The sequence below is a fragment of the Chamaea fasciata genome, unplaced genomic scaffold, assembly GCF_029207755.1.
Source record: "Chamaea fasciata isolate MVZ Bird 193981 ecotype frontalis unplaced genomic scaffold, bChaFas1.0.hap1 SCAF_25, whole genome shotgun sequence".
NCBI lineage: Eukaryota > Metazoa > Chordata > Aves > Passeriformes > Sylviidae > Chamaea > Chamaea fasciata.
In genome coordinates, this window is record NW_027094110.1 from 84,717 (window position 1) to 101,030 (window position 16,314).

Consider the following 16,314-nt stretch of genomic DNA (forward strand, 5'->3'; position numbering starts at 1 on the left):
TTAACCAGATTTCTGTACTGTGTTGCTCTACAACAACCCTGAGGATGTGATTTTGGAAAAAAAAAAAAATCTAGTGCTCAGAATGCTGGATCCCTGCAGGACTGACATGGTCTTGGATCAAAACAATTTTAGAACCTTCACAGCAAGATTTCACATTAAAAGGTCCCTGATCTATGATGTTTAATAAAACCAAACAAACTAGAATTGCTATGCCTAAAGAAAACTGAAACAGTGAAAAGTTCGGGTTATTCATAGCTTTGCACTTTAAAAATAGGAAGAGATGAAACAAGACATGTAGATTTACCAAGTCTTTAAGGAAAAACCAAGAAAAGCACTGAAAGCCCTTAATGTTGCTCAGGTTTCACGTAGGGACACAGACTGGAAGGAGCCAAACCTGAAGGTAGAAGAGAAAAAGCCCAGAAGTACATACGAAAACAACAACAAAAAAAATCACAGAGTACAGCAAGCAAGATTTCAATCAGAAATGTGGGATTAACAGCAAGGCAAGAGGCAATAAACCCATCCCCACTCCACCACTTTCTTCACCTCATCCCAGGCCCCATTCTAGACAGAGGGCTGGCCTGGACATGGTTCCCTTCTGTCTGATTCTGTTTCTCCCTCAAGCTCAGGAAAATTCTGTGACCAGCGGGGCCAGGAGTGATGCTCAGGACCCTTTTCTAGCTCTTGGGACAAAACAAATTGAGACAGTTCTAAGCAGATTTTACCCTTTGAGTGAATGCCAGTAAGTGACTGAACACACAAAGTATTTGATAGCACAAACTATGTGTTTGGGATTTTGAAAGGATAAACTCAGGGTTGGTCACTGCGACTGAAAAACTCCTTATCAGAAGAAGTGACCCTACAATTTAGGAAGCTTAACCATCAGCACCTTGATGTCAGCATCAGGAGTTATAAAGATTAAAATGCATCTTTAGGAAATGAAATGTTCTTTGCTTTAAAATGCTGCCACTCCCGGAAGTCTCTGATTTGCAGTCTCGGGACTGAGTCAGACCCAAAGCCATCACGTTCTGAACTCTGTGGCTCGTGCAAACATTTACTCTGCTGTCCTTCCTGAGGCTTTTTTTTGGCCAACAAAACTGTGGTTTCCTTTTATAGATGCAGAAATCACCTTGAATCAAACCGAATCCCTTTGGTGAGTAATGTTGTCCCTTTCCTGCTTCCTGAAGTTTTGGCTTTGAAAAACAAAGCATTTCATAATTTAGAAGGCTAAAAACAGAAGTAAATATGTACAGAAATAAAATTTTAACAGTACTGTAGCACAGAGAAATTTCATTTAAATTAAAAGGCAGTCAGGGTTAATCAGCATATTTTTATAGAAAAACTTGATTAGTTTGGACAGAGCTGAGAAACTAATTAGAAATATGGAATAATTTCAGATTCTGCAATACCCCTACATACTTGTCATATGTTAATTTCACCCTAAATATTCCTATTTGAAAACAGATAATTTTCAATTTTTATATTTTAATTTTTAATTTAATTCCATAATGAATGCACAGCTGTCACAAAGGCTACTGCCAACTACTGCAGTGAAAAAGCAGCAGAATCTCCTTATCTCACTCTACTTCCCTGCCTTGCGCCCTCAACACCAAACAGCCCTCAAGACAACATACTGTGATCTGGTATCAATCCAGTCCCCGGTCTCAGCAGCAGCAAAACTTTATTTCCTCCAGCCTGAATCAGCTCAATGGCTCGTGTGTGAGTGATTCCTTGGGTAGGCTCTCCGTTAATTTCCACAATTTGGTCACCAACCTGAGGAAAAAAGAGCAGCAGATTAGTCTTTGGGAACCTCTTGACACTGTGAGCTGGTTTTTAATTTAGAAAGAAAAAATAATAGAGGCAGATGCTTTTGTTTTCCTTCTCATGCTAAAATCCTAAAATCCAGCGGGCATCAGTGATGCCATTCCATGGATGACAAACAGGATGTGACCCCAGGGTCTGGGTGTTCAGAGATGCAGAGAGGTCATCTGCTCAGGAAAAGATTCCAGAGACCCTAACCACATCTTCTACTTATTTACAAGTGATGAGGCAGATACAGGATGTGCTTGAATGTATTTGTGTTCTGCATCGTGGTGTGGAGGGGGCACATTTGTCCGGGGTCACCTTATCCAGGGGAGGACACAGCACCTTCTTTACAGCCACTGCCAAGCTGAACACGGCACAAACGGGTTTGATATAGGGAAAGGAATTGTTATTTCAGGTTGGAGAGATCAGCGGTGAGGTCTTGAAGCCAGTAAACAACTCTCTCAAGTACAAGGTAGGAAATGTCAGCTCGTGCTAACTTCCCCTGCTGCTGGAAAGGGGCTGGAATAGCATACCCCAAAAAGAGTTCTCTATTAGGGGAAATTGGGAGAGAAATGGGAAAAAAGGGAGCAGGAGCCTATTTAGCACTGCACACAGCAGCCAACAGATGTCACCAGTATGTAATATCAGCAGCCTGAAGAGGCTTCCTGGGTTTTGTTTAAGACACTCCGACAAAGGAGGTCACCACTCTGGGTAAATTAACGTAGAGACTGCACCAACAAATTGATTAGAAGAAGCCAAACTTACATGGACTCTCCCATCCTTGACTGCCGGCCCATCCTCGGCCAGACGGAGGATGAATAAGCCCATGTTGTATTCCTTCCCTCCCCGGAGGCTGAATCCAAATCCTCGAGGGCCCCTTTCCAACTCCACTGGGAAACAGCCAGGATTCTGTGCAGGAAGTCAGAGGGAGGAACAAAAAAATAGAAAAAAAAAAAAAGGAAAACAAAAGGGAAAAAAAGGAAAAAAAGAAAAAAAAAGGAAAAAAAATTTTTAAAAAAGAAAGAAGAGAGAAAGAGATGAGAACCTGTAGGCAGATTTAACCTTCTGTTTTTCTAGAAAAACATTTCAATATTTTTATATTTTGAGCACTTAAACATCATTCATCCCAACTCTGGGGTGACTCAGGGTAATGGTTTTAATATAAGCCTAAACATTCAGAACATCGTTCCTTCTAAGTCCGAGACAGACACAAAATTCTTGAAGAAACTTTGCCAAAGGGTGCATAGTCGCCCCATCACAATCATTTTGTGTTTCTTTCATAACCACAATGACTGTTCAACTACCCTAAGGAGATAATCACAATTAAAACAAGAGCAAAAACATTCTGTGAGACACTTCAGTACATTTTTATATGCAAGTGTTCTACCCGTATCCGACAGGGAAATATTTTAACATTCTGCTTTTGAGAATTCTGGGGCAGTGCCACTGGAGCGCTTCGATGGATGCGTATTCCTTATGTCTCCACACCCTCTGGAGGGATTTTTGTACCTGGGAATGACGGCTGCCAACTCCTGAAGCAGCATCCAACTGTGCCATGTGTTTGTGCTCGGGCCAGGACAGCCGGTAACTACTAGAAACTTCTTTTCCAGCTTCACCTTCTGTAGCCCCCCTATGGTGAAAGGATGTGGATGTTACCTTCACATTAATCCCTCTGACCAAGCTTTTCCCACCATTCCCAGCCCATTTTCCCAACCTGTCAGGGTTGATTGGTGCCAATCCCAGTGGTCGGTGTTGTGGGGCCGGGCTCTGCTTGGCCGAGTTTGTTCCTGATGGAGGACCACGTTGCTCTAAAATCCAAACAAAATGAACAGTCACACCTTCACAAATCTACAGCCAGGACAATGCCACTGCTCCCAAGGAACTGCAGTTGTGATACCTTGGGATGGGCTAAGCCGAGCTCGTGTGGGCACAACAGAAGATTTTCCAAGCCAGGAACACAAGTACAGCTCATTAGTTCTATGGAATAAATTATTAGGAATTTTATTTTTTATTCTTTTACTCTGCTTTTCCTCAGGAAATACTAACACAATTGGGTGGATCCTGACATGAACAGAAGGGTTTTAGCCTGTTTGCCACTTGATGAAACACCAGAGGGGCTCAGGGATGATCAGATCCATGAAATTGGTCCAGAGATTCATTATTGTAAAATTTTATAAAGAGATGAAAAACAATGTCCATTTAAGAAACACCCCTCTGTAATGGTAAGGGAATGAGGATCCGCAGGAGAAATGGGGATTTGGAGGTGAAGGCCCTATCAAAGAAAGGGAAATTGCCAAGTCATTTAAGGCACAACAGAGTTTTCCACTGCCCAGCTCCAGACAAGGTGAGGAACTGGTCCCACAGCCACACTGCAGGGAGGAGCTCACTGGCAGGCAATCAAGAGGAAATTTAAAGTGTTTTGCATTCTTCCTAAGCAAGACCCAAGATTTTAATAAAACCATTAAAAACAACTTCCTATTATTTTCCCCTCCACGGAAAATACTGTTAGTGTGCATTTTACAATAAATCCAGTGCGTTTCCGGAAAAAGCACCATGTTTCTGGATAAAAATATGACACTCCCACTTAAGAATAAAGAACCACAGTCTATGCAAAAAGCTGCCTCTTAGCCAGAACTTTATGGCAACCAATGGCCCAAGATGGACTTTTGTGCTCGAATAGAAACTAGCAAGTCCTTTTCCTGAAAGGATTTAAAAAAAAAATCACTCCCAGCACCAAAACTAGAGATGTCCCAGCCACATTAGGTGCAGCACATTACTGCACTTCTTAATTAAGAACAAACAAATTTCACTAAAATACAAAAAGGGCTCAAAAATGTTGAGAGAAGGGAAATCTAAAGCATATTACACTGAGATTCTTAGGTATGTGAGACCTCCCGAGCCCTCCACAGAACTGCTTGGTGCTGTTCCCATGACATGCCTTAAAGAGGTTTTTCTCTAGAGACAAAATGTCAACTTTTACTCCTGGTTTATCCTCATATTTTTAATTTAGAAGCATAGGCAAGAAAAACGCCATCTGTTTGTACAAATCCTGCAGCCCTCTCTGCAGCCTCCTCTTGTGTGTTCCCAGCTAATACATGACAAAAGCTGACAGGCTCTTGCTTTTGTGAAAAATGTTAAAGAATCTCTTCTGGCGCATGAAGGGAATTCATTTATTCCCATGAAAAGCAAAGATCACAGGTCTCTGAAAGCCTGAGGGGAGGAAAGGGGACCAGGCAGAGGCTTTGTTGCCACTCTGAGGACAAAGCTGGGGAACAGCAAACTCTATCAGGGCTCCTGCCTTGTGAGGCTCAACAGCTTCTAGCAAAAGGGCATTTTGCGTCGTTGGAGCTGTATCCTGGCTTTTCCTGGGTGTGAACCAGCCCTGAGAGGCTCAGCTCTCTCCCTGAGTGCCTGAAGCCCTGACTCACCCACAATCCATGCTGGATTCCCCCACCATACAGGGTTCTACCGGAGCTGAACTCTGTTTCTTCAGCTACATCAAAGGGAATTCTGAAGTAGAGATATATTCCCACTCCAGTGGAACCGGTTCTGCTTCTTTCTCCTTCATTGTCACAAAACTCTTTACATCTGAAACACACCAACTCCAGCTCCTCTAAAGCAAGGATTTTTTTCTGACTGATCTTCACTCTGGTTTTACCATCTGCTACTGAGGGGTTCTTTCCTCTCTTTGTTGAGTCTCCCCAGGTTCTGATTTTATCTCTGTATTTTGGCTCCAAATCTGTAATTGAGGCAGTGGGAAAGGTTTTCACACAGTCTCCACATAAGGTCATGCATAAATAATGGGTAGAAATATGATATTCAGAAAACTTATTTTGAAAACAAGTGGAAGGTGCTCCTGTCCATGGCAGGGAGTAGAATGAAATGAATGTCCTTCTAACCCAAACCAGTCTGGATTTGATGACTAAAAGCTACAGAGAAAACAAACCTAATTCAACCAACTCAAACTTCAGTTGCTTTATAAACATCACCCATGGCAACTGCTTTGAAGTGTGCCCCTGCAAACTGGAATAAACCAGATTTGATTTAAAAAAATCTTTATGGAAAAATAACTTACAGAGGTCTCTCTAATTCAAGCATTAACAAAAAGGAACATCAAGTCTTTGAAATCCTGTGTTACAGGCTGAGATGGCATGTTAAATATTTGCAATGAATGTGAAATTAGAGAATCATCTGATGGCTTTATTCACAGGCTGGCTCTAGGTATTTCTTTTTTAAAAGGTGAAGAAAGCCAAATTTCTGACAAAATAATGATAGGGAGTTTAATTAAAACCTTCAACAGCATTCAAGAAAAACGCAGGGTGGGAAAACCGCTTTTCTCTCCAAATTACTGCATTTTATATACTTCCTTTTTTGTTTAGAAACAATACCACCGTACAAGCAGTGTTACATGGGAGCTGTCATTAAGTCACAGTCTCTGAAGTTAGGACTTTGCACTCCCTAGACCTCCTTTTGCTGCTCAGGTGACACAGCAGGTTTTGCAGGTGCAAGACTGGCAGGAAAACCCTGTCAAGGTTTTCTTCCCATGTGGTGGGATGTGACCCTTCCCCAAAGGGGAGCTTCGGCAGACAGAACCGCAGCATTTGTCTGCAAATACCCGTTAGGGAATTTGCATGTTTTAACAACAGAGAAAGCAAAAACTCAGGGTTTAAATGGAGAGATTTGAAATGCAGGAGTCCCTGTGGTCTTAGAGCAGGGACAGAGCATCCTGACAGCACCAGCCTCATTGAGAGCAGAGCTCTGGCAGCACATGCAGCAGCAAGAGCCGGGCCCTGAGCTGAGGTGAGAAGATTTTCTCACTAAGTGTCCTTCTGTGGCTGCTGCAGCCCCCTGAGGAGGGGTCATTTCTCTTTGGCTGGAGAATACAAGGTCTGGACATTTCTATGTCAGCAGCACTTTCTCACACATGAGAATTCCTCTCACTCCTCCCTGCATTGTTAATACTTCTAGCTTCTTTTTGGGTACAACCACCCTGCTGTAGTATCTCGCCCTCTCTGTCCCACCTGCCTTCAGCTCTTCCAGAGCAAACACATGAGCTTCCAACTTATTCAGCTTCCAGGAGTTGATGATCCCCATGCGTCCCACCCAACTCAGGATATTCTAAGATTCACCCTCCTTAATTTCCAAATGTCTTCAAATACTCCACTTAAGCCAATAAACTTCATCAGTGATAAATACTCAACTTTGATAGCGTGGTGGCACCTTCCTTACCTTCCTCAGCCACCACTGTGAGGGTCACCACGCTGCCTGCATCCTTGATGAGCTGCACAATGCTGTCATGGGAAAGCTCCACGATGGACTGGCTGTTTACCGCTGAGATTCTATCGCCCACCTTCAGCTTCCCACACTGGTCAGCCGGGCTTCCCTCAATGACCCGCCCGATCTTGTGAGGGATCACTAGGAAACAAAAACAGGCACGGCAACACTGTAAGTATTCACAGAATTATGGAATATCCTGAGTGGGAAAGGATCCACAGGGATCAAAGTCCAACTCCTGGCCCTGCATAGGGCAACCGCAAGAATCCTACCATGTGCACATCAGATAAGCATCACATAGACCCAGAACTGCCAGTCACAGAATCAAAAAATATGCTGAGTTGGAGGGACCCACAAGGATCATCAACTCCTGGCACTGCAGTGGACATCCCAAAATCCAAACAAATCCCACCCTGTGCCTGAAGAGCACTGTCCAAACACTCCTTGAGCTCTGGCAGCCTCGGGCCTGTGACTACTTCCCTGAGGAGCCTGTTCAGCACCCCACCACCTTCTGGGGGAAGAAGCTTTTCCTAATATTCAACCTAACTCTCCCCTAGCACAGCTCCAGCCATTCCCTTGGTCCCATCACTGGTCATTACAGAGCAGAAATCAGTGTTCGTCCCTCCTCTCCTGCTCCAAAGGATGGCATTGCTTGTACAGGACCAACCTGCAACTAATGAGGAATGCTTCATTGTGAGTGAATGGACATGCCAACCCAACAGCATGGCCTTGTCACATACAGGGTTTTGTGCCTGAAGGAAAACATGGGAAGGAAATGGGTCACATCTGAAAGTAGTTTTCCACTTCATGCATCGACCCTGACGGACAGTGTAGGCTCAGAGAGAGTTATGGTCATCCACTGTAACGCAGAAATCTGGATGCATGGGCAAGCTCTTCCTACTTGCAAACAAAAATTAACCCTTAAACACACCTAAAAAACATATCATGCTTCATCTGCCAGGGACTGAGTCAGTCAGGTGAGGACCTGAGCAGGGAGCCTGTGCAAAGCCAGTAAGATGCTACATCAGCTCTGCACAGACCTGACCACTTTTCCTGGTCTCTGAGATGAACGTGCACTTGTAATAATTGTCTCAAATTTCTTCCAGCTCTCCTGGCTTGGTTCCCTCAGTTCACTCCAGAGTGACACTGTGCCCTACACAGACTCTTCCAGAAGCCAGAGCTATGGGGCCAGAACAGACAGAATGGAGAAAAGAAGAAAAGTTATGAGAAGTAAAAGGAAAAAAGACTGATTTCAGTTCCTTTCCCAGAGATGACCACAGATGCAGAACTAGAGACAACTATGCCTGAGCCATGTCCGTATCTCACAACTGCCACACCAGACCAGGCTACTTTTTCATTTTGATGATCTTTCTAGACAAACACACTCAATGACGGTAACAACTTCATTGCTTTCCACCAAATACTGTAGACTCTACTTCGATCCCCAAAATAAGAAATTGTACCTGATTAGGTAATATAAAGCCAAGGTTGCAACTATGCTTCCATTAAAATGCCAACAAATTAATGCAATATCACTACGACCTCACAAATATCTACATCCCAAAAAATGCTGCCCTGTGATAAGCGCACACTCTGGGTATGGGTTGTGTGGGATATAAATTCCCTGTCCCCACTTATGTCACAGTTGGGTGAACAAGAGCATAAATATGAAGCAAGACACACCAAGACTCAGTTGGCCAGGCTGTGCCAGTGGGAGTCAAAGCCGACTATGAGGGAAGCACTAGCACTGCACAGGAAGAGATATCCCTGGGGAAGCCGCAGCGAGGCCAGGCAGGGGCAGAGCCATCAGGACATGGCACTTACCCCCAGGAGGAGGTTTGTTCTTGGAGGTGAGGATGACGAAGCCAAATCCTTCGTTCTCCTTCCGCTGCAGGCGGACGTCGTAGACCTCCGGGGATGGTTGGTTGGCAAAGTCGACATGGTTCAGCCGGGGAGAGCCGTTCTGTGTCAGGACAGGCTGTGCCTCCTCCTCCTCCTCCACCTGCTTTTCCCCTTGCAGGGAACGGACAAACAACTAATAAGAAACAATCACACCAAGCAACGTCAGCACAACCATGAAGCTCAGTTGTCAGTGCCGGCATGAGGCAGCAACAGCAGTTGTTAATCAGAGCAGGGGGCCCTTGTCAGCTGTAAATCCCACCCCAGCTTTGTCATTCACGGAGTCACACACTAATCTTCCCTAAGCTGTTGATCTGGACACTGATCTAGAACTGCAGTATCTCAAGATCCTGACCTGAAACAGCTCTCGTTTGAATACAGTTAATCTTGCTACACACTGATGCCAAAAGAATCAGCACACAGAAGGTGTCCCTGCCCATAGCAGGGCGTGTGATGAAAAGAGCTTTAAAGGCCCCTTTCAACCCAAACCCTTCCGGGATGCTGAGAAAACAGACTGTGTTATTATGCAATTTCCATAGCACCAATGGCTGTTCTAACTACTAGCTGCAAAAAAGGTTGAAGAAATCCTCCCTGCGTCATAATTTTCAGAACCTTACCTACGCGAGCAGCAAAAGCTAGTGAGCAACAGAACTCAAGCTTATTAAATTCCGCTTTTCTCCATTTAAGAGTTATAGCTGACCCTCTTCAACCTCAGGCTGCTCAGCCCCAGTGCAGTAATTAAGTTCCAGAGCAGCTTCAGTGGATTTGATTACAAGCCCTAAGTGCTCTGCCTGGGCAAGCAGACACCTACCAGTGAAGAAGATCTTCCTCCGGACAGTGAGCAGGACCTGCCCATTCCGTGCGGCACTGGTCATTAAATCCAGAACTTGCTTGTGTGACTTCCCTTTCACAGGAACTCCGTCGATGCACATCAGCTCATCTGCTGCACGCAGCCTCCCATCCTTTTCCGCTGCTCCCAATGGGATTATGGCTCCGATATAAATCTGTGAGCAGAGTCCAGGGGTTTGAACAGGAACATGAATTCATCAGAACACACAGTGGTTAGAATCCAGGTGAATCTGTGCAGATGAGGTATTTTGGGAAGACTCTTTTAAAGATTACCTCACTCTCCAGCTCTAGCAGAAATGCAGCCAGCAAGCGCATAAGCTGATCTAGGGGAGACAACCTGAAGTCTCAAAGCATTCACCAAATACTTCAAAAATCTTTAATCCGTTTTTTTGTCGGTTCTGCTCACTTGAACATGTCTGTCAGTTTATTAAAAAGGTCAGCTTTTGAAATGAGCATGCGCCATGTACTTACTATATATACGATTTCCTACACATTAATGACAAAAAAGCCTCAGACATTCGCTCTACTTTATTTTTTTTACCAAGACTGAGGCAGAATGACTGGGGAAGAAATAAAAGATTTTGAACTAATTTAAGTTTATTTCTGAAAAGTTGCTTATAGACAGTTCCACACTTCAAGTTGCTTCAGTTCTCAGCTTTTTGGTGATTAGAGAATGAATTCAAACACCATCAGTTCTGCCTACCCCCACCTCAAAAAGTGCCACTAAATGTAACACAGAGAAGAACACCACACTCTACTTCATATGCTAGAATCACTTTCGGATTAAAAGGAAGATTAGGGCTAACTACAGCTAGTGCTGCTGGAGGTTAAGCAATGGTGGGCAGCTCATCAGTACACAGCACCCAAGACATCAGCTCCACACTTCCTAACAGCTATGGCTGCTGTGGAAACCAAACACCAAAAATGCTATGAAGTGCAACAGAAGTAACATTCTCTGGGTTTGCTCTTTCGCCTTAAGTGCACGTTACTGAGGAAGGAAGAAAAAAAAAAGCTAGCACTGGATCACAGCTGGGAATGGAAAAACTGAATTCCTTCACTCTAATCGGACAACAATCTTTGCAGATCTATTCCAAAAGCTTTTTCTCTCTGCTTAACAGCTTAAAGAAAAGTCCCTGACATATAGTGCAAGTCTTAGCACTTCTTCCCGGAGAGAAAAGTACACGTTTGAAAATAGAGGGGAATCTCCTAAAACCTGCCCTCGGAGAACAGACCATGCAGGGGTGTCTGTGCTGGCATTTGCCCAGCTGCCACCAATGCAAGCTTAAAAATCCAGTCGGGGAAGCAGGGAATAAAAGGGCTGCGTCACCATCTCCAACCTCATTTCACTGGGCTGCAAGAACAGGAACAACCTAATGAAATTTTAACAGAAGGAGCAACTGCCTCCTTCCACTCAGCTGCTTCCCAGGATGCGTTGCTGTGCACAGCACATCAATCATTGAATCCAGGCACATCCTGTGCCAAGGCCACCGCTGGTATCAGGTGACAATCGGCAAAAGCTGGGCACTGGCACAGCCCTTCTGAGGGCTCTGAGATACAGCAACAGCTGTAGAAACACCACCAGTGTCCTCAGCCTGACAAAAAACTTCAGCCAAGGACGGGCTCGGTAGCAGGAAGGGTACAGAACCTTGGAGACTGGAGTCCACAAAGAGGGGAAAAGATAAAGGTAATCTGGACCAATTTCTCATCTCCGAAAGACAGGTAGCGAATTGATCAATTCTGCCATCACTGAACTGCCTGGATGGGACAATGGGAAATGAGGATGACTGAGTAGGATCATTCCAACAGCAATATTATGAGCTAACTGTGAGCAGATTCACTTACAGGCTGATCCGGTCCGTCCCCTCCAAGCACCCGGAAACCAAAGCCCGATTCTTGTTTTCTCAGGAAAACATCTAAATCTCTTGTGTTTGGAGCTAAGAAAAAAAAACCCAGTATTTCAAAACATGTAAGGAGCTATCTTGTATTATGTTTTGGTGGTACACTCTGAATTTTCCAGTGGCAAAATACAGAAACCAGAAATACAGCGATATTCTCTTTTCAAATGGCATAATTAATTTTCAAAGCAGAAACCACAACTACATAGGTGCAGTAGACCAAGATAAAAGCCAGACTGTGACACAACTCAGAGCTACTTTTATAAGCAGGTCTGCTCCAGTTTACTTCAGAACCATCCTTGAGATTATTTCTGGAATTAACTGTTTTATTGAAAACATGTCAAAACATGTTTTATCTTTTTGTTTTTCTGATTGCTGTTTGAATTATCCACTACTTGAAATGTTTTATCTGCAGCAGGTTAACAAACTTAGCAACAAAGTCTCCTTAGTTTTACTGCACATACACGAAAAGAAAAAATTCCTTCATAATTGATTAATTTCAAGTAGAAGATGATGTACGTACGTTTGTCCTCATAAATTGTCTTAGACTTCAGGTAGACTTCGGAAGGGTCCAGTTTAGGAGAGCTTGGTCGCACAGCAGAAGGTGGGAAGGGCATCGGCTGCGGAATGGCATCGCTGACAGCTTCCAAACTGTCCTGCTTGTCCTTCTGAAACAGCCCACAGACACAAATTCCATCTTAAAGAAAGGCGTGACTATGCTTGCGGGTGCAAAGACAATGAACATCATGCAGAAGAAAAACACAAGAAGAAAGGAACAAATTTACAGCTTTTCCAGTGGGTGTGTCAGAGCAGAGTTACAGAAGTCTTCCTCACTGGTACATGAATTTCTACTGGAGGCAAGGCTTGGAAAGGGTTTGAAGTGAGTGATGCTCAGAGAAGAGCGAAGCTGGGCAGAGGCTGGTGGCTACCAACACATGGGAAGAAGTGGGGCACAAAGGACCGAACACATTTGGAGAAGACACCGAATCCTTGACAGGCACCTGCCAGGTTCTGGACCACAGTCCAGCACCATGGGCGCTGCTGCTCCACAGACACTGAGTCCTGTTCTCTGCCAAGCTCCTCTCCACAAGCACCAGAGGTGCTCCCAGCATGCGCTGTTTACTGGAGCAATATACATACAGTTCAGGAGGACACAGCTGGGTAGCGTGAGGTATTAACAACTCAATATTTGCCTTTTCATGATCTGACAGCTGCAACACTCATCAGGTAAGGACACCGAACATCCTTGTGGTCTCTCATCTAAATTCCCAATAGATTATGCACTAACGTAACTCTAAACACTTCTCCTGGGCTGAAACCCCAGCCTGGAAAACTGGCACGTGGCAGTGCATCCTGAACTACAGCAGGAGGAGAACCGACACAGATCTGCCCTTTCACCAAGAGCAGAAGAAACCGCCGAGAGCCATTCAACAGTTTGACACTTCTTGTATGTTTATAAACACAAGAACTTGCCCTTTTTAAGTGAATTATTTTGCCACGCTGCTTAATGCCACTGAGCATCGAGTGCTCTGTGGGCTGTTGCTCCTGTATGTGTGCTGGAATAGAATGCCAGTCCCCAAGTCCAAACTATTTTTAGCACATCGCCATGGGATCCATGCTGACAGGGCCAGGGCCCTCCAACTGCAGGGATTTCTGCTCTGGTTTATTCAGTGTGGGCAGCTGGATGCTTGCAAGGAACAGAATCTGAAGATCTTATTAAGCACAGTTGTCTTTGAGCATGCTGAACACGTGTGCTTGTGCCATCCCACTGCTGGGATACAACTAAGGTTGCCCTTAAACAGCAGGATAAAGACAGAAAGAGAAATTACAGCTGTGTTCTGGTAATGGGGTTTTCCTAAATTGCCCGGATGTGTTCTGTACAAGAAGCACTTTTAAAGAAGTATCTTTGTTCAACCAGCCTAATTTACAACAGAAACCTTCATAATAAACATAAGCATTAATATCAACATTATTAAATCAGAGGTTGCTTTATTTAGACCAAGGGTTCTTTACTGAGATAATATATATTAAATATGCCCCGACAGATAACTTCCAAGAGCAATGAGTATCAAGCTAGGAATGTACAGCTCCACAGAGACTTGCTGAAAATGTGGATCCAAAGATAAGCATTTCCAGAAGGGAGCACTAACCAGTCCATTAATTCTGTGCGAGGACTGAGACGAATCAAAGGATCATAAACTGCCTTTAGAAATCCCATTTACTTTCATAATTAGCAATGAGAAAACCAGATACTGTATTTTGTTTCCCTTTTAATGAGTACTCTTTATGGCAGCTACTTAGACACAGAATTTATGCCTACCAAGCAGATGTGGTTTTGCTGAACTATCTTGCAGGTTTATCACAGGCACTAAAATCCAGAGGAAATGAGATTACAAAGCAGGTCAGAAACCAATTTAAATACATCAGCAATACTCACTCCTTTGGCAGCTTTAGTAGGTGAGGGTGGACCTGAGGAAAATAAAATGTAGTTTTAGTAGCAGGTTGCAAGAAGTTTCAACAACATTACAGGAATTTAATCAGTTTCTCCTGGGGTGAAAATAATAGTGGTTGATTCACTGTGCTTTTAAATGGCAAAGTGACCAAAACCATCAGTTTAGAGAAGTCTCAATTAGAATTGAAAGCTATACAACAATGAAAAATATCTATTTCACTTTTTGCTGGAAACTGGTAAACCAAGTCATCCCTCAGTTCATGGGATAAGGAGACTTATGAATTTGTCTGAAGGAATTTTACTTGCCACAAATAAATCTAATTATTTCCTTAGCTGACAAAGGAATAGTAGCATTTATACAGAAAAAAATCTGGAGATTTTTCCAAATGCCAGTGGCTGAAGTCAGTTTTACAAATAAGGCCTGAAAGGACACTGAGCAGCCACAAGCTGCTTCATAATCCGTTCAGATTCAGCTTACTTTGAAAGACACACACTATCTACCACAGTTTTTTGGGAGAAGATGCATTCTGGTCTGCGACTGACAATCAAGGAAGAGGTATGAATATGCAAAGGAATAATCAGAATTTTCTCTGCTATTCCCAGCGATCAGCCCCACCTCTTTGCTAATGCTTCCATCTCCTGCAAACCCCTGCTCATTACAGACACAGTTACTGGAACACATTTGGAGAACCTCACAAAATACAGCTCATCATATGCTTTGCATTATACTGGAGACCACGTTTGCTTTAGAACTCCCCAGAGACTTGGAAGAGACAGCGCATAAACATATCACCATATAATTTTTGAGGAAAAAAAACCCAAAGAAAAACCTAACTGAAACCCCAAACAAAACCCCAGGAACACACTCTCAGCCTAAACAATCAGGGCTATGAATCTAACTTAGAACATAATGGCACAGAGGTATAATGAGCTGCTGCTTAGCTGTCAAGACTGGACACCGTTTAGGTATCCCACTAAAACAGGCATTTAAAAACCTTATAACCAACATGACAACTGCAATTTTGTCTGTACCTCCTCTCAAGATAAGCAGGGGCACCTCTGCTCCTACTGGAAACTGCTTGAGCACCTCCACCACTTGCAAGTGGGTCAAGCTCTGCACATTCTGATGGCAAATCTCCTTGATGACGTCCCCCTTCTGTAGGCCTTGGCACCACTGGCTGTCCAAAATCATCTTCACCTTTTGGCCTGTGGGACTGTCTGCAATGGCAAACCCAAAGCCTTTAGGCCCTTTGACCAGAGGGATGGTGACCAGCTCCGGCTGAGAGCCTCCTGACGAGGCAAAGGAGACCCTCTGCTCTGCTGAATCCACGGAAGGGCCGTTCAGGCGACCGTCGACCAACATTTTCCCATTCTGGTCCAACACAACTGTTCCTGCTACTAAATCTTGACTGGACACGGAAGCATCTCCCTTGGCCACCGGTGGGCTGCTAATGACAGGTGTGGCTGTCACAATATCCACGACGGGGTTTTCGTTGTCATCAGGAAGAGGGTACCCACGACATAAAGTCATGTTCACATACTGATTGACGGGAATGAGCTGAAACATCTGGACAACATCTGCATGGGTATGGCCAAGGACACAACTTCCATTTATGTCCACGATGACATCACCTGTAACAAAAGAAGGTTCGACAGTGTCAAAAACAGAAGCAAAATCTTCAACAAAAGCCTACCTTGAGGAAATCACAGTGCTGTCTTCAAACTGATAACTAGTGTCTGGGATATTACCTCATGGCTAATATTGCCAAAAAGCAAGAAGGATTTCCTCTTTGCATTTATTCTATTTCATCTCAGAACACAGTGTGCTAAATATATAAAGTTTAATCTGCCGCAGATTTAAAATATGATACTGTACAGCCACGGGAGATGAAGCAGAGCACGCACACTACAGCAAGCAGATGTCTTCTACTTTAAATCATATTGTACAGCATCCTAAACCCAATGAAGAATAAATCGGATTTTTTTGGCCCTGTGTTTATTTTAGGACTGGCTGAACTTAAGCTAGAACTGCACACACACACACACGCTCCGTACTCTTACGCTGCTGCCACATGTGGCTAAGAATACATTTTCAAAATGAAGCGACATGGGTTTCAGATCCCAAAACCCTCTTTTGTG

The 16,314-nt window shown here is 43.9% G+C and overlaps 1 protein-coding gene across 3 annotated transcripts in view; it reads right to left on the reverse strand.

Annotated features, from left to right (window-relative positions):
- Nucleotides 1–16,314, reverse strand: part of MAGI3 (membrane associated guanylate kinase, WW and PDZ domain containing 3) — a 54,724-nt gene that overhangs the window by 3,142 nt on the left and 35,268 nt on the right. The window contains exons 10-22 of one of the 3 annotated variants that reach the window (XR_010723833.1): nt 15,208–15,807; nt 14,161–14,192; nt 12,247–12,391; nt 11,671–11,762; nt 9,791–9,983; nt 8,905–9,093; nt 7,036–7,221; nt 3,521–3,614; nt 3,316–3,436; nt 2,572–2,715; nt 1,635–1,773; nt 1,130–1,193; nt 305–394 (exon numbers count right to left, since the gene is read on the reverse strand). Coding sequence is in view for 2 of the 3 variants with exons in the window: in XM_066204222.1 (XP_066060319.1) it covers nt 345–394; nt 1,635–1,773; nt 2,572–2,715; nt 3,316–3,436; nt 3,521–3,614; nt 7,036–7,221; nt 8,905–9,093; nt 9,791–9,983; nt 11,671–11,762; nt 12,247–12,391; nt 14,161–14,192; nt 15,208–15,807 (1,985 nt within the window). In the remaining variant the exon portion in view is untranslated. The remainder of the gene's footprint in view (nt 1–304; nt 395–1,129; nt 1,194–1,634; nt 1,774–2,571; nt 2,716–3,315; nt 3,437–3,520; nt 3,615–7,035; nt 7,222–8,904; nt 9,094–9,790; nt 9,984–11,670; nt 11,763–12,246; nt 12,392–14,160; nt 14,193–15,207; nt 15,808–16,314) is intronic. The other 2 variants (XM_066204222.1, XM_066204221.1) reach the window with 2 other exon arrangements.